The 27493-nt window shown below is 45.6% G+C and overlaps 1 protein-coding gene across 1 annotated transcript; it reads left to right on the top strand.

The window, feature by feature from the left end:
* Positions 1 to 2696: 2696 nt before the first annotated feature.
* Positions 2697 to 26960, top strand: YWHAQ (tyrosine 3-monooxygenase/tryptophan 5-monooxygenase activation protein theta; the record flags this gene model as incomplete). The annotated part of the gene is made up of 5 exons (XM_079532809.1): positions 2697 to 2990; positions 22703 to 22826; positions 25244 to 25407; positions 25751 to 25846; positions 26901 to 26960. 5 exons carry the CDS (start codon positions 2697 to 2699, stop codon positions 26958 to 26960), a joined length of 738 nt encoding a protein of 245 aa, XP_079388935.1.
* Positions 26961 to 27493: the final 533 nt, after the last annotated feature.

Below are 27493 nucleotides of genomic sequence, written 5' to 3'. Positions count from 1 at the left end.
GTTCTGTCTCTCATGGAGACAAGATATTAATCATAGGTTTTGTAGCACAATTGGTCGATTTTGGTTGTTGCTTCACATGTAAATTGAGATGATGACTTGGGATCTGGTAAAAACAAGAGAATATCCTACTGTCAAGAAAGAACAAAAAGGCAAACTAAAGCCATAGGAAATTGCCAGGACAGTTATTTCTGAGAGAGAGTAATACATTTCCATTTCTTTCTGAAAGAGTTTCGTTAACTTCACAAGGAGTATTATCAATAGACTCTCTTTTATAACAGAATAAATGCATCCCCCACTCAAATGACCAACAGCATTGGTTCACAGCACAGACCTCATGTCCACGTGCATCGTCGCAGCCCTATCCAAACACAGACAGGAGCTGAGACGACAACATCCTGAGGTGATTCAGAGCATTCATCATCCTGTCAGGATGCCGGAGTTGCTGGACATGACTAAATTTGGTGATGCTGAAAGCAAAGGTGAGGGATTTCACTGCTTCACAGACATGGTGTGCTGTGTGAAGGGATGTACGAGCCTGAGGCCTGATGGACCAAAGGGCTTTGGAGCCCTCCTGAGCACAGTGACGCAGGCACAAGGCCGCTCTCCCGTTAGCGGAGATCCTCTCCAGATCCTCTGGGATCTGGGCAGCTTTTGGAGACGCACACAACGGCTGGCTCACGATGGATGGGCATTACTTTATTATTTGTATGTACTAACAGTACGAGCCTAAAACTCCTGCCTCAGTGCACTGCATCTACGACCTCCTGCAAATTAAGTCCAGGTGAAATCGGGACGGGGGGAAAAGCAAATGTATCGATCGCTGCCCATGGCAGCGCCGGCCTCTCCCTGCCCGGGGCCCCACGGCACAGCGCCATTAACTCTTCACGAGCAATTTCCTGTCACCGGGCTCCCGGGGCACGGCTCGGCCGCGGGCATCTGCCAGCGGCTCCTGGAAATCTCTCGCTGGGAAACGCGCGGCCGCCGACACAAAGGCGGCATTCCCGCGCGGAGCGAACGCGCCAGGAGGGCGCCGGGCAGCCCGCCTCCAGCCCGGCCTCGGGACCACGCACTTTGTCCTCCCACAGCCGCCCTTTGTTGGAGGCACCTCCGGTACGACACCCGCCCCCGGCCCCTCAGCCGCGGCCCCTCGCACCGAGCCCGCCCCGCACAGCCCTCCGGCGCCACAGCGCAGAGGGCGCGGCGAGGCCCGCCCCCCTCTCAGCACGGACACCCCCGCACGGGCCGCGCCCCCACTCGCCGCCCCCGCCCGCTCCCGCGCCGCTGCCAGGCCCGGGCTGCCGGGGGAGAGCGGAGGGGGGGGGGGGGGGTTGTAGCAGTATCGCTATGGCGACAGTGACGTCATCTCACCCTGGATCTAATTGGAGGAAACCCCGTGGCCCCAGCCGCAGCCCACGGGCCAACCGAGCTTGTGCTCTGCCTGCGCTCGCCCCCGCGGCGGCGCGCCGTCCTCGGATTGGCTGTGCGGGCGCAGGGGGGCGGGGCCGGGCTCGCAGAAGAGGCCGCGATTGGCCGCGTGGGCGCGGGCTGAGCAGCGGGTAGGCTTGCCTGTGCCAACGCCCTTTAGCGCTGGCTCTCGCCCGCGACGGGAGCGGCTCTTTCTCTCCGCCACAGCCCCGAGCGAGGCACAGCCGATCGGGTGCCGCCCGCGGCCCGGCCTAGCGTAGCGGACTCAGGTGAGCACGGCACCGCGTTCCACCGGCGGCCGCCGGGCCCCGCCTCGCCTCGGCTCCTCGTCCTCCATTTTGTGAGCGCGGAGCGTTCGGCGGCCGCGGGCGGCGGAAGGAGCCGCCGGGCGGCGCCGCCATTTCACACCCGCCGGGGCTTTTCCCCTCCGCTCCCGGCCCCGACCTTCCCGCTCCGCCGCCGCCTCCTGCCTCGGCGCCCCCAGCCCCGCCGTCCCCGGGGACGAGGCCGCCGCGAAGCCGTCGGGCCCCCGCCCTCGCCGCGTCCCCGAACCTGACCCCGCCCGGCGACGGCCGTGGCGCTCCTGGATGGGAATGGAAGGCCTCCGTCCCGGGCCGGGGCCGCTCCCGCCGGGGGGAGGGTCGGTCCCGCCGCGCCCCGCCACCAGGAGGCGAAGCGGCCCGTGCTGCCCGCGGGGCCCCGCCCGGCCCCGGTATCGCCTCCCGCCCCGCTGGGCTGCGGCCTCGGGGCCGAGCGCACCGCGCCGCTCGCTTTCTTTTGAAGTATCTTTTTCCGTATCCCGCCTTCCTTCGGCCCTCCCCTGCGGGGTGCGGGCACGAAGGGGCTCTCTGGGAGCCGGCCGTCCTCCTGCGCGTCCCCGCGTTTAGCAGCACGGGGCGCGCAGGGTGAGGACAAGAAGCCGCTCCGTACGCCGGTGCGTCTTACCGGCTCCTCGGCTGGAGCTGCGTCCCGTCCCTGGCTGGGTCTCCGCGCTGTCGTTTCCTCGGGGCGGGCCCCGGGACCGGCGCCCGTCCCTGCCGCAGGGTGGGAGGGTACCGGCGCTGCGCCGCGGGACGCGTGTGGGGATGGGGAGCTCCCTGCGGCCCCGGTAAGCGGGCTGCGAGGGCGCGGTGCGAAGCGCCGGCTCTCGGAGTCACGGTCGCCATCCTTCTCCTGGCAGGCTCTGAGGCTCGTTCTCTCGCTGGCGGCGTGACGTCCCCGGCTTCTCCTGCCTTTGCTACGATACTGCCCTCGCCCCGCCGCCGGCCACCATGGATAAGACCGAGTTGATCCAGAAAGCCAAGCTGGCGGAGCAGGCCGAGCGCTACGACGACATGGCCACCTGCATGAAGGCGGTGACGGAGCAGGGGGCCGAGCTGTCCAACGAGGAGCGCAACCTGCTCTCCGTGGCCTACAAGAATGTGGTGGGGGGGCGACGCTCTGCCTGGAGGGTTATCTCCAGCATCGAGCAAAAGACAGACACCAGCGACAAGAAGATGCAGCTTATCAAGGACTATAGGGAGAAGGTGGAGTCTGAGCTCAGGTCCATCTGCACCACTGTACTGGTGAGTGGGGGCTTTGCTTCTTCTGTGTTTTATTGTGAGAGAAGCGGTATGCTGCTGTTTTCAGGAGCGAAGGTGGGCAATTGGCTGGGGAACACGTGAGGTATTATGCTGCGGTGGGGGGAGTCAGTGCAGTAACTTTTGTAGCTGCTGTGTCGGTTATTGTGAGGCAGAAAATCGTCTGCACTTTGCTGTGGGTGCTGTATGTGCAGAGGTAATTGAGATGTGCTCAGCTGTATTTGAGATGTGTGTCTGATGAAGTGACCTGTGTGCAGTACTACACTAGCTGAGCACAGAGATGCAGAGAATTTAGGCTCATGCCTGTTGGTGCTGTCATTAGTAAGCTCATCTTCATAAGGTAAACTGAAAAGAAAATGAAAGCCCTTTATTTCTTAAGCTAGTAACTTGTTAAGTGCATTTAAATTAATGGTGTTCGTTTAATGTGCTGCTTCATGCAAGGAAAAACAGAGGCCTTCAAGAGACATTTTTAGATTTTCTTTCTTAGATAATAAAGTATAATTTTATTAAGTAAGACATCTTCCTTTAAAAGTTGGAAAGAAAGAGGTAGAAATTGGCTTTGTCAGTCTCAAGTTGACTTATTGGGGTCTGTTCAAAACAAATATGCAGCAAATTTTGGACTAATGATCAACTGAGGTTTGGAAACAGGATATTCTATGACAGGTATAGTACACCTGAGCGTGTTTCAAAGCCCAGGAGTAAATATATCTCTGTGCCAGGAGCAGGATTCCAGATGCTTTTGATAGTGAAGCAGCATTGCAGTGCAGCAGGAGCTCCACAGACCTGTGTCAGCAGTATGGAAAGTATGCGAACCTATTCTGTGTGATCAAGATATTCTGGCTGCAGGAAGCTGTGTGTGTGTGTAGTGCAGTGGTAATGGTGTGGCATGCAGTCTTCAGTGGTTATGCTGTGTATTTTTGATGTCTAGTATTGCAAGCATGAGAAAGGAAGCAAGTAAGTTTTTGATTTAACCCTGAATTGGGTTAGGAGACCTGAGTTTAAAAGTAACAGAATTTGCATCTTGATAAGTGTTCTGGTTCAAGTACAAGGGTGCTGCTTTGGATTGTGCTGAAACTACCTATGTGCTTCCTTGCACGCTGCCACCTAGATTAGTTTCTAACCACAAGTTAGAGACTTCTCTAAAATGAGTTACTGTTGCTTGAAAATAACTTGGAAATACATTCATTGAATGAACTGAATCAATTTCTTGGTGTGTTTAAGATTCTCCATCTTCCAAAGAAATTGTTTCTACAGTTGTGCCTATAGTTAATTTGCAAAAGCTTCACCTTTGTGAAAATGGTGCAACTTGTGTAGGGCACTGATTGTGGTTTCCTGTGAAAAGATTGGTGCTGAAATTTGGGTGTTGATACTAATGCCATTGTGATTCTGCTCCATCTTCTTTGGATTCCCTTTGGAACTAGCTTCTTGAGACCTGAGCATAAAGCTTATTCTTCAGACTTCTTAATCTGCCTCTGTCCTCTGAGATATGGATCCTAAGGGTAGGTTATGAGTAAAATCCCATGCTGTGCCATTGTAACACCGAGCTTGTGTTTGTGTTTCTCTGGGAAGGTTGAACACCTCTGGATGGTAAATTGACAAGCCATATTAAGCAGTGGTTATACTGAAATTATTCTAGTTGTGTCTAAAGGTGTGCAGCAGTGCTAGCACAAACCTCTCATGTAGGGAAGGTGAGCTTCTCCTGCCCTATAACTGTCATCTTCCCCGAGTTCTAGTCCGTTTCCTTTGTTAACAGCCACAGTCTGGTTGGCAGCTTCATCCTCCTTGCCCGGAAGGCTGCAGGAAGTGAAGATAGAAACCTCCAGATGAGCATGCCTGCCCAGTTCCTCCCTGCTGGCTAAGGTGTGTCTCTTGCTCGGAGATGACAGTTACCTGCTGCAAGCCTTTGTGCTTTTACTCTGTGTTGAGTGCCATGCGCAGTTACGTTCTGCTCTGCTGCTTTCCTCCTCCATCTACCTACTGCTGCTCTGCCCCGTGAGTCAGCAGCAGAGGTTGAAACTTATAATGTGCAGGCACTACAAAGGATGGGTTTCCTAAAGCTAAGCCACAAAGAACTTTTGATTCCTTCATCTTCAAATGGTATTTCTTAGCTACTAATATTATGGTGTCTGCTTGCATCTTTAGACATCTTTTGATCTTTGAATTTGAACTTTGGTGATGCCTTTTCAGTTCTGGGAAGACAGCTAAGCTGAAGCAACTGCTGGCAAGTAGTATGGAAAGGTTGCTTGTCATCTGGATATTTGGATTTAGCAAGGGTGGATGCACTGGGTGGAGTGGCTGCTGTTAGTCATACCACTAACAGGTTTTTTTTCAAAAGTTTTTTTGATTTCTGGCATGGCACAGCTTTTCAAAGTGAAATGTATTTGCTCTTGTAGAAATACCTGTGCTAGCATTACAAAATACTGCTGATTGCTGGTGAAACCGCCAACACTGAATCCATAATTACTCCTTTGCTATGAAGAATGCCTCAGAATAATTAGGTAAGGCACGACTTTAGGCTGTGGCTTGATAAGGACTTAAACATCACGAGAGTAGGAGCATCCAAAATCATACGGAGAGGTATATCTCAAATGCGCATATACTTGTGCGCATCTGTATACATAAAAATGTATGAAAATATGCATCTGTGTTACTAATTATTTAATCAGTGTGCCTTGTCAGTAGCTGTAGTAAGGTGTGAGAGATTGCATCTTGTGCCAAGCAGTGAAAATGTTGAATGTCTGCCATCCAAGTAGGAGCAGATGTGGTCTGAGCTCTTCTCAGCTCTTGATTTGGTGACTGGTCTTTGAAATGACTCTTCAGTGAAGAAAAGGTATGATTTGTCAAACAGTGTGCATGAAATGCTTTATTTGAAAGTGACACCAACAAGTTTTATTCTTGCACTGATGGCTGGATTATCTTGTAACTGAGAGAATTGATGTTGGATTGCTCCTTAGGAATTGGAGTCCAAATGGTTCTGGAAACCCTTTTCTTTACGAATAGAGAAATAGGTTGGCAACTTTATTCACCCCATCCTCCTTGAGAGCAGAGTACGTGTTTCTTTCACATTCAGTGGGTGATTTCAAGGCAGGGTGGCTGGATAGTAGAAGGGGTGGAAGCAGTAATGATTTTTGTGTCATCAATGAAATAATGTAAGAAACTTTGACTGTGAGATGTGTGATACCAGGCTGCGATTCTGGGTTCCTCAGGTTTTCCAGGAGGGTAACTTTTAAATGAGACGTGTCTGAGTATGTGGATCAAAGTGCTGGGTTTGATAAACTAGGTCCCTTGGCATGTCAGTAGCTTGCATTATGTTCAGGCTCTTTTGGGGAAGGGGAAGGAAAATAGTGTAATGAGAAGCAGGACACCAACCCTTGACTGAAAGCACTTAACTTTCCACCGGCTTCTGGAGCATTTTTTCCCTCATGTATTTGGTAGTGCAGCATATGGGCTGTGTCTGGGTCTTAGTGTGATTTGTGCCCTTCATGGAGCAGTAGAGAGAGTTTTGATGGCTGCTTGCTTATGGCTTAGAACTTGGTGAAGAGGTAGTGGCTAAAGCTGCAAAGGCCTTGAAACAGCAGTATGGTGGTGGTTACATCCTCATGGCTGTAGCTGAAATGCAAACCGTTGTTCTAATCTGGTTCTTCAGTTACTGCAGAAGACTTAGAGATGTGAGGTTTCTTGCTTGTTTCCAGATGCCCCTTCAGGATGTCTTCCACAAACAGCTCTCCATTGCACCTGTCAGGTATTTCTAGGAATGAGAGAGTGCATCTCGGAGTTTGAAGAACGGACTGAAGGGAGTGTTGCTTGTGCTGGTGGTTCTTTTCTGGGCCCTGTGGCAGTACCTGCAATGAACTAGTCTTGAGCAGGAGGATGTACCTCACTTCAGTTATTAGTGCCTTCAGGTTTAGAGGATGCTTGTAAATGTTTGATCTTCTGTGAGGTTGCAGCGTTCAATTCTGAAAGTGTGGCTTAGCACGTTGCTTTTGCCAGCTCCCCTTTCCTTCCTTCCTCCTCACCCTCCCTCTTCAGACTGCAGCATTGTTAATACTTCTGCTTTGTGTAATTAAGAAACAATGAATACTAAGGGTAAAGTCTCTGTCCTGGTTTTACTCCTTCTGTGGATCTTGTTCTAGAGCTAACCTATTTAACTGAAAAAGAAAGCGAAAAAAAAAACCCAACAACAACCAACCACCATTGAAAGCCATGTATTAGAAGACACTGCTTTTCCAGCAGCACAAATTAATTATTTCATTGAAAATGAAGTCGGTGGATTAATGCGAAAGCAAATAGATTCCTGATTTGAACTAAAATTACCCGATGTCAAATGATGAACAAGCTTTGAACCTAACCCTGTTTTTCACTGCTGTTATCTTTGGCCTCAGAAAAAATAGAAATCCTGATTTATTGTTTAATTTTTGAACTGTACATGCGGGCATCATAGAATGGTTTGGCTTTAAGACCATCTAGTTCCAATGCCCTGCTATAGGCAGGGACACCTCCTTCTAGACCAGGGTGCTCAAAGCATCTGGTAAGTTCAGTAGATGTCAGCTTGGTGCTGTTACACGAACAAAATCTGTTTCTTTCTGCTTTCCTATTCTAAATGAGCTGCCGAAGTTCATACAGAAAGTGTTGTAGAGGTGAAAGTGGCATCTGAGTAAAGGGGCATTACAGTCTTCTGAGGATGGCAGCTGGGTAAGATGCAGCATTAATCTGAAGATCAGATACACTAACCAGTGCAGTTAACAGTGCTTTGCAACTGGTATCAGTTCTCCTGACTGCAGTTGGGGCAGTGCCTCAAGTCATTTTTTGCCATCTTTACATTGAAGCAAATGCTGTTGACTCACCCTCGTCAGTAACTGGCTAAAAAGCAGCTACTTCATGGCACGGAGCCAGGCCTTAGATTGGGAACAGTACTTCTTGGCACATCCCCAGTTGTGGAGTTACCGTTGAAGACTGTTTTAAATTTAAGTTCAGATCATGAATTCTATATTTAACTTACTCATAGCTGTATCTTAGGTTTTTTTTGTTGGTTTTTTTTTTTTTTGTCCTTCACTAGAATCTGCTGCTGGAGTGCTACGTGTTTTCCTACAAGGAAAACTGAATCTGTTTCTGAGAAAGGATTGAGAGTTGTAGGAGCAGTCCTAGAATGCATGGAGGTTCTTAGAGTGACTGAGATCTGCTGGATCACAATAAAAATAGCACAGGGGATTCTCCCTCCCGTGCAGCCATCCCTTGCAGCATGCCACCCACCCTGCTGGGTGCTGAACTTCTGAAATGTGTGCAGAGTGATGAAGGATGCAGGATAAATGGCAGCAAAGCATTCTGTCTGAGGTCCTGGAAGCTTGTGCCTCTATTTGTGCGTGCAGCCTTATTTCCTTTTTTAGAAGCTGTTGGGGTGAGTTCAGATCACTGATTTGATATACGCAGATATCTAAATCTTGAGGTGAAGCTGAGAATGGGGTTAATTAATGTCTGTGGAAGGTAGAAAAGCATTGTCTTGAGGCATGTCTGCTCTTAAGAGTTCAGGAAGTGATCATCAGCACTCCTGCAAAGTCACGGCTACTAGTGGCTCCAGTGTTATCCTGTGAGAAGCAGGGTGTGCAGTAATGGGAATAGGAAGCCATAGCACTAATGCAGGTGACCCAGCTGTTGAGAGTGGGGCAGCCAAAGCTTCATCCATCTGTGGTGTCAAATCCATATTTTAATTAGGTTAAGCTGTAGATTAACTAGCATGGTTGTAGTCGAGCCTGTTAAAGCACCTATAATACTTCTTGTTCATCAAGAATTATTAGATTTAGTGGAGGTCTTTTATTGGTGTGCTGGTGCTGAGGAAATGGGACATACTTGCAAGGTAACAAAAGGCACCGATGTTGGAATTTTCTTTTACCCTGCTGAGGAAGTGACACGAAGGACAGCTGCTTCTAAATCACTCTTATGCAGGCATTTTTCCTATCCAGCAGGTGAGCAGAGAACAACAGCAGATAGTTGTACAACAGGTGCCTTTTTAAAATAAAGAGTAGAAGTCTCTATATTGAAGAAATAGAACTTGAAGTAGAAGGAACATTGTAGAGCTTGAAGGCTGAGTAGTTCGTATCTTTAGGAAGGCATAAATACAAATTGGGGTTGGCTGGCACGTCGTGAGAGCCATAGACTTGTGGTTGTTTCTGTATGGGAGCCAAAGCCTGATACTCTGCTCTCAGTAACGGGGAGCACCAGATTTTCAGAGGAGGGCAATGAGGAAAACTGGAGATGATGGGGAAGGTGCTAAAGCAGCGATGGCGATATTTTCTTCTTCTCTTTAGTTTGTGGGGCGGAGGTGTTTATTAATGATCTGTGCTGTCTCAGTTCTGTAAATCTCTCTTCTTCTTTTATGTTATGCTTTTGGTCTTTGAGAACTGTATAATCAAAGAATATTAGGATGTTATAATCACAAAATAAACAAGAGAGTTAGGCAAAGCAGACTATGGTAACAAAAGAGAATAAATAGAAGGCTTACCCCTATCCTGGGCTCACTCACAAAACACCAGCAGAGGCAATCTCCACAAGAGATCCTTCCCCACTGGTAGCCAGCTCTTAAATAGGTCTAGGAGGGGTGCAGCCAGGCTCCGCACCTTTCAGCAGCACAGGTGAATTGCCTTCAGCTGTGCTCCCTTGGCTGGCTCAGTGCTCGCCTCAGGTGATCAATCAGAGGTTCAGGCCGTGACTCAGCAGTTCCCATACAAGAACCATGGGTTTGCTGACCCTGGGTGTTACTGTAGTGTTCAAATGCTTTTGTACTTAACAGTTAACATGAGTCTAATTCAATCGGGGGCTGACTAGCTAAGTTAAGTAAGACTATTCTTGATGACTTGCAGTGCTTAATTTCGTACAGCTCCATGTTGTTCAGTGGTTTGAGCCTTCCAGGTTCCTCCTCACTTATTTCCAGGAAGCTGCAGCTGAGCATACAGCTGCCTTCTAGTTTGTGTCATTCACCCCGTGCATCAGAATGGCAGTTCATGTGAACTGGGCTCTGCAGCCATACCAGGCACTGGAAATAATTCCATGTCCTATGGCTCTGAGCACCCTCCAAAACATAGAAGGCCTGTAAACCAAGAAGTCCCGAATTACCTGTGGTCTTGTTTGTGCTTTCTTCTTAGTTTGTAAAAGAAACAAAGTAAGTAGTGTTGTACCAATTCCTAACATTGATGAAAGTGTTTATTCTAGCCTTTAATTCCTATAGATACAGGAGCCATGTTATGCTCTGAAAGCAGGAAGCTGTTTGCTCTGATGCTAAATGTCCTACATACAGTCATACCAGGCTGACACCATCTTATTTTCTGGATAAAACTTCCTCAGGAAGTTTGGATGCCAGATGAATGAATGCTGTGAAGTTCTTGTAAGTGGAGATTGTTTTAAGTGGAGGTGGGCAGGCAGGGACTTAGCACCAAAGTCAGGGCTGGCTTTCTATGAGAACTTGTTAGAGGTTATCTGGAATGTTAGCATTTAGCTCTCAGAACTTAGAGTTGTTAGACTTCCTTAGCTTAAGGTTGTCTGGGTGGAGGATAACAAATTACTGGCATACTCTTAATGGGCTAAATAAAAAACCGTATATTTGTCTCTCCTCGAAGTTACCATGGAGTAGAGCAATACAAAAGGCTCTTCCAGCAGCTCTGAGCAATGAGAGAGAGGGAAGCACATGAAATTCTATTACCTTTCTGGCTGTCAGTGATAGGGCTTGATCTAGGGCTTCCAAACAGAGCAAAAAGTGAACTGAATAAAAACAATCAGAGAGCTGTTGCTCAGAGTTCATTTGACAGCTTGAAAGGTTGGCTTTAAAAACAAGTTGGCCGCACAGGAGCCGCTGCCAGTAAACCCTGTGTAGCTCCTTGCTCTGGGTTCACTTTGAGTGTTGCTGGTCTTGTATCTCAGGGCCTTCAGCACTTCCATGGCTGCAGATCATGTAAGTAATTTTTAAATGCAAATTTAGGCTTGGACTGCTATTCTGTCATTATGGAAGACTGCAAATGGAGCACACAGGAGGAGACTACTAGGTAGTCAAGGTCCTGAAGGGAAGAATTTATTATCAGTAATATGTTTGCTAAGTGTAAAATAACACTGGAAGTATATCAGGGGAAATCTGTAAATGGAGTTATGGAAGAAAGCTACTGATCAGTTGGAGATTAACCTGTCCATACAAAGGAAAAGAAAAAAAAAAAAAAAAAAAAAAAAACACCCTTTCCTGAGAGCTTTGGCTGTACTGTATAGCTATTATTTAATCAGAAACTGCAATTATTGAAAAAATAACACTTTTTGAACTCCTTTCTCTTTGGCAGGAGAAAAAACTGTCAGACTTCAGGCATCTTTCGTGAGAACTTGAATAATCCTTTGGCTTTTGCTGGATTGTTGGCTTTGTCTGATGAAGACCTATGGAAAGGAGAACTTGCATTTCCACGCTTAGTGTTCCTGGCTTACGTAGTTCTTTGGGGACCACAGAACTTAAGTGCTTGCTTTAGGAGTAATGTAAGCATGGAATGCTAATGCTAGATGAAATCGATCTCTGCCCCAGGTGGGAATGGTGTGGGCAGATGTGCTGTAGCTGAAGTTCCCAATGCATCTACTAAGTGGGATTCCAGATCGTTCAGGGCCAGTCCTAAATACAGACTGCCAGTTCTTAAAACTGTGTAGACAGCTGCTGAGGACTGAATGGAAAAGATGAATTAGGTCATCTCTCTGTTTCTGTGCCTGGTGTTTGCCTCTTTTCTGTGGTGCTTTGTCAGGTCATCTCGCAAGGTCGTGCCATTATTGGAAAGGCACATGCATATTTTGTTCAATATATGCACTGTAGTACAAATGTCTTAGGAGGTCTGCATGGAAACTATTTAATGCTCTCCCCAAAGGAGGTGATGCTGAGAGCTTGAATCCAGAAGGATGAAGCGCTTACTTCTGCTGAATTAGTTTTGAAAGTAAAGTGATCTTTAGTGCTACAGCAGGGACTCTCCCTTTCCTGTCAAGAAAACAACTGCTGAATGTTAAAACACACCTAGGTTGCAGTGAGTCATGCTGTGGACTTTGGAATGACTGGTTGAGACTTGAACTAGTCAGGGGCTCTTATAATACCCACGTACTAGACATTCAAAGCAGGAGGTTGTATGTGAGTATGGGTCTGACTGAGAGGTCAGAGCATACAGCACTGGTCTGTGCTGTCAGATGGTTTGGAACATGTAACATTTGGACTGTTTAAACTTGCAGGTGATAATTGCCTTGAAGGAATGCATTGGTCTGAACCGTCTCAACAACTTCTCAGCTTTATTTTTTTTCTATTTCGATTGATGGAAACCACTTCCCTGGATCTGCTTATAGGTGACCTATCTCATATGGGGCTATGATGGGCTTACAGAGACAACTGGGAAAATTCCTTAGTCTCCAGTATTTTGTATGTTGTAGGCCTGGCTGAATTTGGGAAGGGTTGTGTGCTTTGCATAGCGTGTCTGTTGGATTTAAGCTGCTTGTCTCCCAGTTGAGACTGAGTGTGACCTTGAATCTATGTTTGGAACAATGAGTTAACTTACTGAAAAAGAGTTCTGACATGCACTCTGAACATATGTGTGTGTTTGTTTCTGAGGTACCTTGCCTCAAAAATAGATTTACTTTGAAACAGTTTCTTTGCTTACACACAGCTGTTTGTCTTGGTGGAGTTTGACCAGTGTGTGCTGTTGCAGGCAAGTACAGCGTTCAGCTAATTAGAGTTTCCTGTTCTCACCTGTATAATGTGTTCTGGTGGTTAACTTCAAAATCTTAAATAAAAATGCAAAATACAGAACGTTCTGCATCAGATGAGGGAGGAATGCCTGGGAGATCTGAAGGTACTGAACCTGGTCTCTTAAAGAACTACTGAGGAGCACCTCCTCTGGTAGGGCTGAGGAGTGTTTGGACAGCAGAGCACTGGAGAAGCTGAAGTTTGAGGAGCTGATCTCTTTTTATTCCATGTCTGAACTTCTTTCTTGGCAATGGAAGGATGCAACTTTTTTAATACTATACATGTAAATATTGATTTGCTTCTCTTTCTGTCAAGGAGAAATCCTAATGAGATTTCCTTTCTGCAGATACTTTATTTTGATCATGCTAGTGAAACCCTAGTGTGAATATTTCTCTTCAGTCACTAAAACCTGCAAATCCAGATTGCTTCCCCACAAACTATTATGTTTGCTTTTAAAGAATAGCAAAATTCTATGCCCAAAAGATGGAGATGGTAATGGAATAAGCTGTTTTAATTAACTTAAAGTAAGACGTCAAGGCCTTAGGCACGAGAATGTTGCTGAAATAGTCTGACTTGAAAAATCAAACTTTATCAGAACTCTATTCATGAAACTCTGCCAGGGATTTTGAACATCAGCACGCTTCTTCTTACCAGGCACAGCCTATGAAGTTGATGTTCCTGGAAGCAGACTTTTGGAGAACGTTGCTGCTTGTGATGCTTGATCTTGGTATTAACTGGCTCTATTTCTTTCTTGATGGAATGTAAGTAATGCAGTACCACATCAAGTTGGTGACAAAGGTAAAACCCAATGCAGATGAGTCTTTTAGTGGCTTGACATTAAATAAATTGCTTCTGGAAGTCTGCAGTAACTTTAGCTTGCTTTGAAAAATAGACCTTGAGCTACTTCGAATCATAGAAGTGCCTGAGTTGGGAGGGTCCCACAAATGTCATGGTCTCCAGCCACCCAAAACCCCAAAGTAGATAGTCTTTGGAACTGACCTGGTTCATGTTCATCCTTTGGTATTAAACTGGTAAATGTGAAGAATAGATGCCAAAGCCATTAAGTAACATTGATATGCAAATACGTATGTTAATGGCATTCAGTAAGAAAAGCATATGCAATACTGGTGCAGGTGCTGAAGGCAGCTATCAACTTAGTACTGAGTGTGCTGCTTAAAGACCTTGGCTATCAGGAATCTTGACAGCAAAGTATGTGAGGAGAGAGAACAGCACAGATCAGGAAGTGGTATTATTTCTCTTCTGTTCAAACATAATACAGAGCTAAGTTGTGCAGAAGGTACTTAGTGCGTGTTGTGGTTGAACTTGATACCCTAAGGCAAACTTCTCTTCTGAAATAGATTGTGGGGAGGAGGCTGACTTCTCTGGAAAAGGGGGCAGGAGAAAGCATGCATGGCACGCAGCTGCTTCATGAATTGTAGGGGCTGGATGCATGCACAAACAATTATGAGGGGCCTGAGTCTGTAGGGAGCTTCTCTGTCTCTGTCAGGTACTCCAAGTGAATACATGGCTGGCTTATTCCTTCAGGGCTTGCATTTCGTAAGGCATAATGATAAGGAAGTGATGAGAGCAGATGAATTAGATGTAATGTTTCTGGCTTGGTCTGGTTGCAATAGTCTGATGCTGTGGCTACATGCTAACCACTGTTCCTGCTTACACAGTGAGGGAAGAGTGAAAGTAATGGTAAAGCTTCTCAGTTGGGAGAGAGCAAAAGGAGAATTAGAGAAGGGTCCAAAAAGGCAATTGAAATATAGGGTTGTTTTTGTCATGTAAAGGAATAAGTGTGCCAATGGTTGAGGGAGGGTATCACAATAAAATTAAGCTTTAGAGGGGGAAGAAATGGTTTGTTTAGATGTTCCTAACTGGCTTCCTAGCATTGCCCTTTCAGGCAGCTGTGGATCTGCTCCAGGGACCATGTTGCTGGCATCTCTTTAGGAAATAAGCTTTTTAAATAAAGGGCCTCCCTTTGGTGGGGGGGTGGGATAAGAATATTGTCTATGGGAACTTGATGTTGAAAGGATGGGAAGTGTTGGCCCTCTGCAAAGGTAGAAGTGAATTGAGATATGTAAGCAACGCTAATGGGAAGGAAGAGGGGAAATCCTGTCACAATACAGGAGGGTCAGTGTGCTGCTGGAGAATAACGTGTGTACAGGAAGCGGCAGATCCAACCACAGATTGTCACAGTGCAAACCTATTCTCATGCAGTCATCCTGAAATGAACGGTCTGGTTTGAGAACAGACTCTTGACTCCTGCTTCTTCATACCGCTTGTGGTTTGGAGAGTCACTCAGCAGCAGGGCAAGCCAGCAGAAAAGGACTCGAGTATCATGTGGCTTTTCAAGGAGGCATCTAAGGTATGTTTCATTTGCTAGAACAGGTAATGACTAGTTCTTTAAAAGATACTAAGAGCCATTGCAGATTTTGATGGTGCCAGCTGTATACATACACTTCTCTAACCTGGTCCGTGCCCCCCTAGATTAAAAAAAAAAAGTAATAGGTACATTTGGTCTATATGAATTGAAATGGCAGTCTGACATATTATGAAACTTTCTTGGAATCATACATATGGGAGTCCCCAACTCTGTTTTTCAGTAAAACTTGCCGTAACAAATTATGAGGTGGCTGAGATCTTCCCTCATTGTTCAGGCTGTCCATTTTCATTTTAGTTACTAATAACTAAGTTAACAATAAGTTAACTAATTATTAAGTTAATAAGTTGATAATTAATAATTAAGATAATAATAAGTTAATTAAGTTACTATTAACTGTGGGATAGATGAGTGGACAGTGAGGTGGGTTGAGAACTGGCTGACTGGCAGAGCACAGAGGGTCGTTGTTGGCGGTGCAGAGTCTGGTTGGAGGCCTGTAACCAGCGGTGTTCCTCAGGGGTCGGTGCTGGGTCCGGTCTGTTCAACATCTTCATCAATGACCTTGATGAGGGGATAATGGCCACCCTCAGCAAGTTTGCTGATGATACGAAGTTGGGAGGATTGGCTGACACGCCTGAAGGCTGTGCTGCCATTCAGCAAGACCTGGGCAGTAAGAAACCGGATGAGGTTTAACAAAAGCAAGTGTAGAGTCTTGCATCTGGGGAGGAATAATTCCATGCACTGGTACAGGTTGGGGGATGACCTGCTGGAGAGGAGCTCTGCAGAGAGGGACCTGGGTGTCCTGGTGGATGACAGGCTGGCCATGAGCCAGCAGTGTGCCCTTGTGGCCAAGAGGGCCAATGGCATCCTGGGGTGCATTAAAAAGAGCGTGGCCAGCAGGTCGAGGGAGGTGATCCTCCCCCTCTACTCTGCTCTGGTGAGGCCTCATCTGGAGTACTGCGTCCAGTTCTGGGCTCCCCAGTACAAAAAAGACAAGGATCTCTTGGAAGGAGTCCAGCGGAGGACCACAGAGATGGTGAAGGGCCTGGAGCATCTCTCCTATGAGGAAAGGCTGAGCGAACTGGGTCTGTTCAGCCTTGAGAAAAGAAGGCTGAGAGGGGACCTGATCCAGGTCTATAAATATCTAAGGTGTAGGGGGCAGAGTGGCCAGGCCAGGCTGTTTTCAGCAGTGTGTGCAGACAGGACAAGGGGAAACGGCTGGAAACTGGAGCATAGGAAGTTCCACACAAATGTGCTAAGGAACTTCTTTACAGTGAGGTGACGGAGCACTGGAACAGGCTGCCCAGGGAGGTGGTGGAGTCTCCTTCTCTGGAGATGTTCAAGACCTGCGTGGATGCCTACCTGTGCGACCTGCTGTAGGGAACCTGCTTTGGCAGGGGGGTTGGACACGATGATCTCTACAGGTCCCTTCCAACCCCTACAATTCTGTGATTCTGTGATTAAAGTTGTACTTGATGTAAGATTCTGTGACTGATTGCTGTATGATGGAAAGACAGAAAAGCCCAAATGGGGAGTGGTTGTAGGACATCTGGAGTTTTCTAGTCTGTTACTGCAAAGCAAATTCTTACCATGCATGTCAGCTCTCACTGCCCTACCAGCATTTTCCATCTGTTAGAGGGAGGGTGTGATGGATTGCAAGACATGATAATGATGATATCTTGAGATGGATGGCTCACTAAGCATTCCAAATACCTTACAGATTTGAAAGATAATCAGGATAGAGATAAATTAGCTTTGCTCAGTCTGTTTGCATTCTCTTTCTCTTCTGTCCTACATGACTGATAAACACAAAATCTTGGTCCACTTAAGGCTATTTAAAAAAAAAAAAAAAAAAAAAAGTAAGATGCACAAATGGGGAACAAATATGCTCCGCTCTCAGTGGTGGAGGTGCAGATCTCTTACCACAGAATCACAGAATGGCCAGAGTTGGAAGGGACCTCAAGGATCATCAAGCTCCAACCCCCCTTCCTCATGCAGGGCCACAAACATCCATATCTAATACCAGACCAGGCTGCCCAGGGCCCCATCCAACCTGGCCTTGAACACTCCAGGCATGGGGCATCCACAACCTCTCTGGGCAGCCTGTTCCAGCACCTCACCACTCTCTCTGTAAAGAACTTTACCTGACATCCAACCTAAATCTCCTCTCCCTCAACTTGAAACAATTTCCCCCTGTCCTGCTGTTATCTACCCTTTCAAAAAGTTGACCCCCCCCCCCCTTCTGACTGTAGGCTCCCTTTAGGCATTGGAAGGCTGCAATGAGGTCACCTTGCAGCCGCCTTTTCTCCAGGCTGAACAAGCCCAGCTCCCTCAGCCTTTGTAGGAGAGATGCTCCAGTCCCCTGATCATCTTTGTGGCTCTCCTCTGGACTCTCTCCAACAGCTCCCTTTCTTTCTTGTACTGGAGGCTCCAGATCTGGATGCAGTACTCCAGATGGGGCCTCAAAAGAGCGGAGTAGAGGGGGACAATCACCTCCCTGTCCCTGCTGGCCTCCCCTGTTCTGTTGGAGCCGAGTATATCACTTGTTTTCTGAGTTGCAAGGGCACACTGCTGGCTCATGTTAAGCTTTTCATTCATCAGGACCCCCAGGTCCTTCTCCACAAGGCTTTTCTCAAGGACTGCTCCTCTTAGTCTGTATTGATGCCTGGGATTCCTCTGGCCCAAGTGTAAAACCTTATGTGGTGTGATGATGATTTTGGAGGCCCTAAATCAGCAATGAGCTGTCAGTGGGAGCTGCTATCTGGACAGTTCCACTCCTCCAGCTGAGGAGCACCTCGGAAATAAAGCAGCATATGTAACTTGCTCTTTGCTGTCTGAAAAAGACTTTCCAAACATTGACTTTTTTTTCTGATAGTTTTCTCAGACTTCTGCATGGAATCACGAGGTTTCAAGCCTGCATGATGCGGGCAGTGCTTTGAGGATGCACTGACACACTGTGCATCTCTGCAGGGCCTCAAGAGAATCAACAACTCCTCCTAATTTAATGTGTACTGACTTACTTAGTGTGCACTCAACTCCGTTGTCTGGGTCATTGATGAAAACACTGAAGATAGCTGGCCCTAAAGTTGAGCTATGGGGAGCTCTGCTTTTGTTGGGTCAGCAGCCTGGTGTAACTCCATTTACTACAACTTTGATGGGCTTGAAGGGTCAGGCTCATACTTGTGAGTCCAGCTGTGTGTCCAGGAGGATACTGTGAGAGATGGCTGTAGAAGCTCTTCTAAAGCCCACAAACCACGCATTCCCTAGGCAGGTATATTTGTCACAGAAGGATATTAAGTTAGTAAGACATGATTTTGCCTTCATGAACCCATGTTAGTTTTGTCAGATGACTGCATTGTCTTTCAAGTGACTTTGAATAACTCTCTCCATTATTTTACCAGACACTGAAGCGAAACTGACAGACCTATAATTACCAGTCGTCTTTTCTGCCTTTCTTGAAAATTGGAATAACATTTGGCAGCTTCCAGCTGACTGGAGCCTCTGCAGTTTCTGCAGACTGTTGACCAGCCTTTCCCAACGTGCAAGCTGCATTCAGCCCAGCCCAGCTCATCCTGCACCTGCCCTGGGTCCTGATGGCTGTACCTCTGCCCCATCGGGCAGCCTGGTTTGGCTCCACGTCATCACTTCTTGGCAGTATTTACATTTGTGAGCAACTGTTTTCAAGGTGAAGCAGAGGAAAAATAAAATGTCATGAGAAATCTCTGATGAGCACCTTGAGAGCTCACTAAGAATTACAGCCGCTGCCATCAAACCAGACTCAGGCATTAGTTTTTTCAGAAATGAGGTCAGATATCCTACTAGTTTTATGGTTGCTTTTACAGTTGTTTTTTTGTTTTTTTTTTTTTTTTAATGAAAACATGAAGTTACTGAAGTGCAATAACTGGTTTATATTTTGTATGTGGCCTGAGACAGTTCTTCACTCCATGTGGCAAGCCAAAAGGTTGAACACCTGTGCTGTTGCCAAGCAACTGAGAGAAGGCTCATGGTATTGATGGTCAATTCAGAACCCTAGGATGAATCTCATCAGGCCCCATAGACTTGTGTGCAGCAGCAAATCCTATACAAGTTCAATGCCAGCTTACCTATACTGTAGCTGTGGTCTTTCAGCCCATTATTGCTTTTAAAGACAGGAGAAGGCATCTTTAGCAGGGACTTACCAAAGTCTTGTTCCTCCTGTCGATTCTTCTCCTGGGTGCATTGGTGTTACACCATCTCAAATACATTCCAGCTTACTCAATACATGGCGGAACAGAATGAAAGCTGTCACCAGCACATTGTCCCTCAACCACTGTCCTGCCATCCTATGGTTTACCATTAAGAAGCCTCGTCCTCGAAACTACTCTAAAGCTCTTTTAAGTCAACCCTGCTAACTCTGAAGAGGAAAAAAAAAATGGATCTGATGGGCTGATTGGATCTGATCCCTCCAAATGGAGTTGCCTACAACAACCCAACGTTTCTTCTTCGTGAGGTGGTGAGCAGCCATAGGGCAAGAGGCAGCAGGTGTGAAACTGAAATGTGGGGAGCTCTGAGGAAGAACTTATTTACTGCATGGATGACTGAATGCTGCAACAGATTGCTCATAGAGGCTGTGGAGTCTCCATCTTTGAGATTCTGAGATGACTGAGATTCACTCACTGGCCTGACCTTGGTGACTCTTAGTATGGATCATCATCTACCTCATCATGTCTCTACGCAGTCTTATTTTGGCATTAAAAATAAGAATAATCAGGGATATAGTCTTATCAAGTACTTGTTTTAAAATGTTGTACAATGCTTCCTTAGTTGTCTGGTCAGTGTTCCTTAGACTGGCATCATTTCTCACCTGTAATCTGTGTATATGTATAAATCGGATCTCACCTGCTTAAGGTAGTCCCAGCATTAGAATGTCCTTCAGAGATTGCTAAGTTTTCCTCACCAGTTTAAGGAACCTTTCTAAGCACAGGTGTGTCAAGAATTAACTTTCTCATCTCTGAGAGGTTTCTTTAGAACTTCTTCATTGTAGCTGAGGGTACTGCATTGCTGTCTCTGAGCCTTTGAAACTGTTTTGTGCTATCGTGGCTGGCACAGACATCCATCTATGGAGAGAGGCATTGGGAAACTACCTACGCAGAGCTCAAACCTGCAGGGTGGGAATAACTTGCTGTAAAGTGAGTGACTCATGCAAAATAACAGTGTTAATGCGATTTTATTACCCATCTGCCTACTCTGTCTTACTTCTTGTTTTGAAACATATCTAAGGTTTTGCTGTTGCTTCCATAACACTATTGAGGTGTGCTATTTAATACATTCATGCAAGCCCTTCCATACTTCACCGTGTGAAGCAAGGAGGTTTTTTTAATAGTTTATACGCCCTGTTAGGCAGTGTGTGGTCTTTGGTAGTCTTTTTCTAACATTACAAGACTTAAAAAGTCTGTTTCTGACTTGGTAAGTGGAAGGATGTCGGGTGCCAGGTAGCACCTTCTCTGCTGCTGTGTTCCCATGGAGTGTAGTAGGAGTGCTTCCAGCTCTTTGCTGTTCCCTAATGTGGTGGTAGGAGGATGTTTGAAAGGAGCTACAAAGCAGACTGTATTGTGATGTTATATCCATGGTAAGAATGCTGTGTAGAAGCTCAGAAGGCTTTTTTTCACCCAGCTAGAAGTGCTCTGCTACAAATGGCAGTTTAGAATCATTACCAACAAACACCTCAGAGGGTTTGGGATGAGTAAGCTCTTGCAGATGGGTTGCTGGCAGGTAGTGGTAATGCTGTTGCAGTAGGCATTGGAGGAAGAATGTTTGTATCTAAAATTCAGTTGAACTCGAACATTACTTTTGTAGCTGCTTGAAGTTGGCTTTCTGCAGTTTTTATGACCTGATAATTTTCCAAGTAACTAAATACAGATCATTATCGCTTCACTTTTTAGTGTAAAGTTGTTCTCAGTTCTGTGGGACTTGAGTGTGTTGGAGCCTACTGGCATCTTTTGTAAACTCCAGAGAGCATGGCTGCTTTGGGGTCAGGAGTCAGGTAAAATCCATGGGGCTTGGGGACAGGGAAGACAGAAAACATTCTCCCTGTCGGTTCTCTGAAGCACCTGAAAGCGAAGTGCTGCTATCACTTGCTGGAAATCCAAACCTCCTCCTTCACTCCTACCATGGAAGGGCTAGGGGTGCATTTATACAGAATGCTGCACAGCTTGGAAAATAAACTCATCTCATCTTGCCTAGAGGTCTGCAAACCTGTCCCTGTTCCTCTGGCTGTAGGGAACATAGAATTCTCTGAGTTGATGGGGATCCACTCCCTCCTCTGGCTCCACACAGGACCACCCAAAATCAACCCCTGTGTCTGAGAGCAGTGTCCTTGAACTCCAGCACTCGGGGCCGTGCCCACAGCCCAGTGCAGCCTGTTCCATGCCCTCTGCCCTCTGGCGCAGACCCTTTCCCTCACCCCCAGCTGCCCCTCCCTTGGCACAGCTCCATGCCGTTCCCTCGGCCCTGTCGCTGTCACACAGAGCAGAGCTCAGCGCTGCCCTCCTGCCATCAGGCCTCCCCTCAGCTCCTCTGCTCTGAGCTGAGCACACCGAGGGGCCTCTGGCACAATACAAATGTCCTTTGTGTACTGTCCGCCCCCTGCCCCCCCCAAGCCCCACCCAGTGCAGGAGGTGAGACTGCACAGAGCATTGCAGGACAACCCCTCCCCTTTTCTGATGGCACTGCTGGGCCCGGTGCACCCCAGGGTCCAGCTGGTCCTCTGGGCTGCTGGCTCACATTCCTCTTGCAGTTAGCCAGAATCCCCAGATCCCTTTCTGCAGGCTGCACTCCAGTCTCTCATTCCCCAGTCTGTACATATAGCCGTAGGTGCCCTCTCCTAGGCACAAAATCCAGCACTTGCTGTTGTTCGGCTTCACGTGGTTGGTGATTGCTCAGACCTTCAATTTGTCAAGGCCTCAGGGGAAGAAGAGCTGTGTGAGCAAGCAAGCAGGGATTCAGGATGGTGCTGGCCAGCAGGGTCTGGCTGTACCAGCTCCTGGTGCTGCTGTCTGATGAGGCTGGCTGCCAACTGGATGGGTGCAGACCTGTAGCTGCCTCTGTTGGGTGGGTTGCAGATCCTTTATCTCAAGACTAATGAATGCAGTTTGTACAGAATGCTGCACAGTTATTCCTCGTGCTTTTTTTTCCTGTGAAGCAGAATGAGTTCTTATAAATAGCTTTGGCAATTATTGCATAATGTTTCGTTTTTCCAGTAAAAGCTTACTTCTTTGAAGTGATGTTTTTATGAGAAGTATCTATTCTGAAACGAAACTCAGTCCTGAAACTCTATGCCAGTAAGCCTTTTTTTGTTACTTTTTCTGCACGCTGATCAGATAATTGACTGAAATGATCATCTTAATAGAGTATCTAGCTTTGTGCATTTGCACAGTTTGTTCAGTCTATCTAAAATGCTCTTTAAACTTTTTTTTTTTTGCGTTAATTTGTAGCTAGCATTTAAGTCTATGTAAAAATGCTGAAGAAAATAAATTTAACTTAGTTGAAACAGTGTTTATAACATGCTAATGTCTTGATTCTCTTTTTTTTTTCCAGGAGCTGCTGGACAAATATTTAATAGCTAATGCAACTAATCCAGAGAGCAAGGTATTCTACCTGAAGATGAAGGGAGACTACTTTCGGTACCTTGCTGAAGTTGCCTGTGGTGATGACAGAAAACGTGAGTGCCTTTTGGTCCTTAGGTCATTGTTAGCTAATGAACTTCAATTGTGAGCCATGGGGGAGAGGACAGTAAGTGAACTACACACATCAGTGTCTGACTCTGAGTTTATGTTTAAGTCAGCAGTTTGGGAAAGACCAGGTTTGTTTCTATAGGCAGAAGGTAAAATTCTGGATACACCTTTAACACAGTATGCAGGGAGATTTTGGCTGGTGTTCTTGCCATCTACCCTGTGCTTCTGGATAGCTGTCTAATACTGCTTATTCAGAGCTTTTGGGGAAAAAAAATAGGTGTTAGTCTGGGAATATACTTGATGTCATCATCCATGAACATGTTATGCTTATTTATGATTTTAACCATCTAAATGTGGAGTAGTCTTCATTGTAGTCATCCAACTAAGATTTTAAATAAGTAACAGCATTACTAGTTCAGTAACCATGGAGAATGGTTAAGCTCCCTGGGAAACTTGATGTTGATAGGGATCATAGAATCACTGAATCACAAGGTTGGAAAGGACCTACAAGATCATCTAGTCCACCCGTCCTCCTATCACCATTGCTACCCACTGAGTTACTAAACCACATCTCGCAGCTCCTCATCCAGACACCTCTTGAACACCACCAGGGACAGTGACTCCGCCACCTCCCTGGGCAGCCATTCCAGTGCCTGACCACTCTGAGAAAAAATTTTTTTCCTTATGTCTAATCTAAATCTCCTCTGGCACAACTTGTGGCCGTTTCCTCGGGTCCTATTTGTTGTCTGGGAGAAGAGGCCAGCCCCTCCTCATCACAGCCTCCCTTCGGGGCTAACGTCATCCCTGTAATATTAGTTTGCCCTTCTGGACCCAGCAGCAAAGACCTGGAAAACTTCACAGCCTAGCAGGGTTACTTGTCACTGGGCGTCCTAAGAAGGCACTTAGAACTCGTGCAGGCGTAGGTGGTCCTGAGTACCTCAATAAGATCTTCTGGGGAGTGTTTTAATTCTGTCCAGAGGATGTACTGAAGTAAATAACAGAACCGTCTTGCAAGGTACCCAGGTGCTGTTGTGATGTTAAAAGTTGTGGTACGGCAGAAGTTAAGGATGCCTTTCTGTGTAAGAAACAAAAGTTAATTCTGGAGTGAGGCTGTAGTAAAGAAGAGAGATGAAAGGCCTTGAAAGGATTGAAGTTGGAGGATGAAAACACAGAAAACAGAGTAAAAATCTTCATGTGAATTAGTTGCTTTCAGGAATTTTTAGCCTTTCATCTTATTCAAACGACACCAGCAGGTCCGAGTTCAGTAGATGCAGCTTGTCTCTGGTTTTCACAAAGATACTCTAATCTATGTTTTTGTCTCAAGCAACAGCTACAGATCTGGATTTCTCTAAGCAGAGAAATGCCAGCATATCTTAGCTGAAAAGACTGCTTGTAAAGTGATCCTACATGCTGATACGCGTTGTTACTGTAAGAGAAGGACTGATTGATAACCTTACTAGTGGATTTTCTTGCTTTCTTGTGAAGAACTTGTGTTACATGTATCACCACGTACACACTTTGTGCTTGGCTTTTGGAAAATGTCTCTAATATCCAGGCAAGTTCCCTGCATTAACTAGGCTTTTTGCCTTTTTTTCTTATTCTCAGTAAATCAAGAATAGACCATTAGTGCTCATTACACCATAAATATTGAGAAGCTTCCATGTATGTTAACAACTTTCACTCAACACTTAACAGACTTTATTTAGCGGGTTTTTTTTTTTGCTGACAGTTCAGCAGGGGCATTTAGGGTTACTTTGGCCCTTTGGTTGTCTTCCAGAAGGCAATCTTGACTAGGCCATATGCAGCATTCCAAGTGTATCTCCTTTGGCCTATTAACCTCTTCACAATGTGGGACTTTTCCAAATTAATCTAAGCATGACCTCATTTTTTTTAATCTCGACTTCCTATTTCTCCTCACCCAGTTTTTGAAGGCAGATACTTAGTTTTTCAGCAGCACGTGCCTTCTAGACTTCCTCAAAAAGAGGCAGGTCTGTACAAACTGTTGCTTTCTTAATGCTACACACCCAACTCAAACATGAGTTATGTTCATCCTGTGCAGAGAGCTCTGTAGAAAAAATAATGGATGATTTTTTTGATACCTAAGGATCGTGTTGTGTCAGAGGGCATATGTTTATATGTCAAGCTGAGGTACTGTAGTCATTTTCATTGTCTGTGTTTACTAACCTTGTAGGTTTATCTGTCTTTGTAGTACCTTCATCTGCCTCCTGCGGTTTGTCAGTGTGGTACCTCCACCTAAAATGGATGTAAAATGATTGCCATGATTTAACGCAGAGTAGACAGTCCTCAGTGGAGGGCTGTCCACTCTCCTGCTAAGCATCGTATCTTTAATGAACAAACAAAGTGACCCTAACTCATACTGAAATATTTCATATTCTTTTAACAGAGACAATAGAAAACTCACAGGGGGCTTACCAGGAGGCATTTGATATCAGCAAGAAGGAGATGCAGCCAACACATCCGATTCGCTTGGGTCTAGCTCTTAACTTCTCTGTATTTTATTATGAGATTCTCAACAACCCTGAGCTTGCCTGCACACTGGCCAAGACAGTAAGTTGTTCTTCAGTTCTCTGTGCATGCTGGACAGTAGAAGAGTGTTTATGCTTAAAATTATCTGAATGACTATTTCCTAGTGTTCATCCTATGTAGTATAGCAAGTTTATGAGCTCATGTTGTTAGTGGAATTAAAGGAGTGCAAGCCAGTTGTATTTAAATCCTAAGCAGCATGACAAGTTTTTACTGCCTTTGTTCATGTTTCTGGTAGAGCAATTCAGGTCACTAATTTCTAACATTACTTTTTTGGATTTAAAAAAAAAAGCTGCCTATACTGATAAATGTAGCTTCTGTTTTTTAATGATTGGTCAGTAGAGTAAAGATGGCTTAATCGTTGCAGGCGTTTGATGAGGCCATTGCAGAACTTGATACACTGAACGAAGACTCATACAAAGACAGTACCCTCATCATGCAGTTACTTAGAGACAACCTAACAGTAAGTTGACGTTTTCTGTGCTGTCAGTTCTGTAATCTTAATTGCTGGGACCAAATTTGTCATGAAATGGAAACATTATTTAGCACAAAAGTTAGTAGTTAATTCAGGCTGTTTACTGTATTATATTTTCAACTTATGCTACGTTAAGGCTGAATTATGATGTCATGAACTCCATGCTGTCTAACACAGAATGACAGCTTGGCTTGTTTGTGTTCTTCATTTCTTGATGGCCTTTGAAAGGAACAGAGGAAGGTGCTTTCAGCTATTCTAACATACAAAATAGGGCAAGGAGTACAAAAATAGTTGTCCATGATGTGTCAAGAGATTCTTTCTAAAACTCTGTGATCGTTACCTCAGAAACGAGGTGTCTTTCCTGTTGTTATATCCAGTGTAGCTTACTTTAATTCATTTTCCTGATTTTTTTCATTAAAACAAAAGGTCTGGAATTACAGTATACTAATGATGAGTTGACTTTTGGGCGTATGTTGTAATGATTAGCTGTAAGAAAAGCGCCTAATGGAACTTCTGGGCTCTTAAAATGTGTAACTATGGTAATTTTTATAGAGAATATCCTCTCTGTGGATAGTTCACTGCACTTAAAATTGCAGCAAGATTTATAATTTTATTATATTTCTTCAGTAGAAATGGCTTTATTAGCATTATAGAATGCTTTGTCTCAATAACCAAAATGGCAATCTTCGCTTTAGGATCTAGCCCTGCTTTTTAAATTGATGTTTCTCCTGAAGTTGTCATTCAGACTTGAGCGGTCTCAGGTTAACGATGTAGGTTGTTACTGAGCACAGAAATCTGGACTTCACAGCCTGCTCTGCCTTTAATAGCTGAGGAGCATCACTGGTTGTGCCTGCTGCATGGGGAAATGTTTCCAGTTACCCCTGCACAATCAAGTACCGTAAGCCAGGGTTGTACAGCTCCAACGCATTGGTCTTTTGCCTAGCTCCTGAAATGTAATTGCTTATTTCTGCATGATAGTTGTCTCCTTTTGGAAATAAAACTCTGCTTCTGAAAGCTGACGCCACTTTTCTTTTCTTTCTAGTTATGGACATCAGACAGTGCAGGAGAAGAATGTGATGCTGCAGAAGGTGCAGAAAACTAAACTGCACATGGGGTGTCATTCTCCCTTTCCTTCTCAAGAAACCTTTTTACACGTCTCCATTCCTTATAGCTCCACTTGGATTTCCTATAGCAAAGAAAACCCATCCATGTGTATGGAAATCAATTTATAGTCTTTTCACACTGCAGCTTTGGGAAAACTCCATTCCTTGATTTGTGTTTGTCCTGGCCTTCCTGGTGTGCGGTTACTGCTGTAGAAAAGTATTAATAGCTTCATTTCATATAAACATAAGTAACTTCCAAACACTTATGTAGCAGACTAAAGTGTACCTGGTATTTAAAAACAAATCTGAACCAGTTCCTGCCAGTTGACTGTGTTTTATATTACAGTAAGATATGAAAATGTAGTTAATTGCAACTAAAGAGTGTTCCACATAGCTTTTAATTCTCCACATTCCCTCCTTATTCTGCAGGTTTTCCTTTCCATAATTGACTTTCACATGCTACTGTGTATTTTTCAGTAGAGGTATGGAAGTATTGGTCCTGATCAAGTTGAGCATTTCTAGCTTGAAAATT

This window comes from Tetrao urogallus, assembly GCF_951394365.1.
Source record: "Tetrao urogallus genome assembly, chromosome: 2".
Taxonomy (NCBI): domain Eukaryota; kingdom Metazoa; phylum Chordata; class Aves; order Galliformes; family Phasianidae; genus Tetrao; species Tetrao urogallus.
The sequence above is the reverse complement of the archived record's forward strand: the minus strand, read 5'-3'. Positions and strand labels throughout refer to the sequence as shown.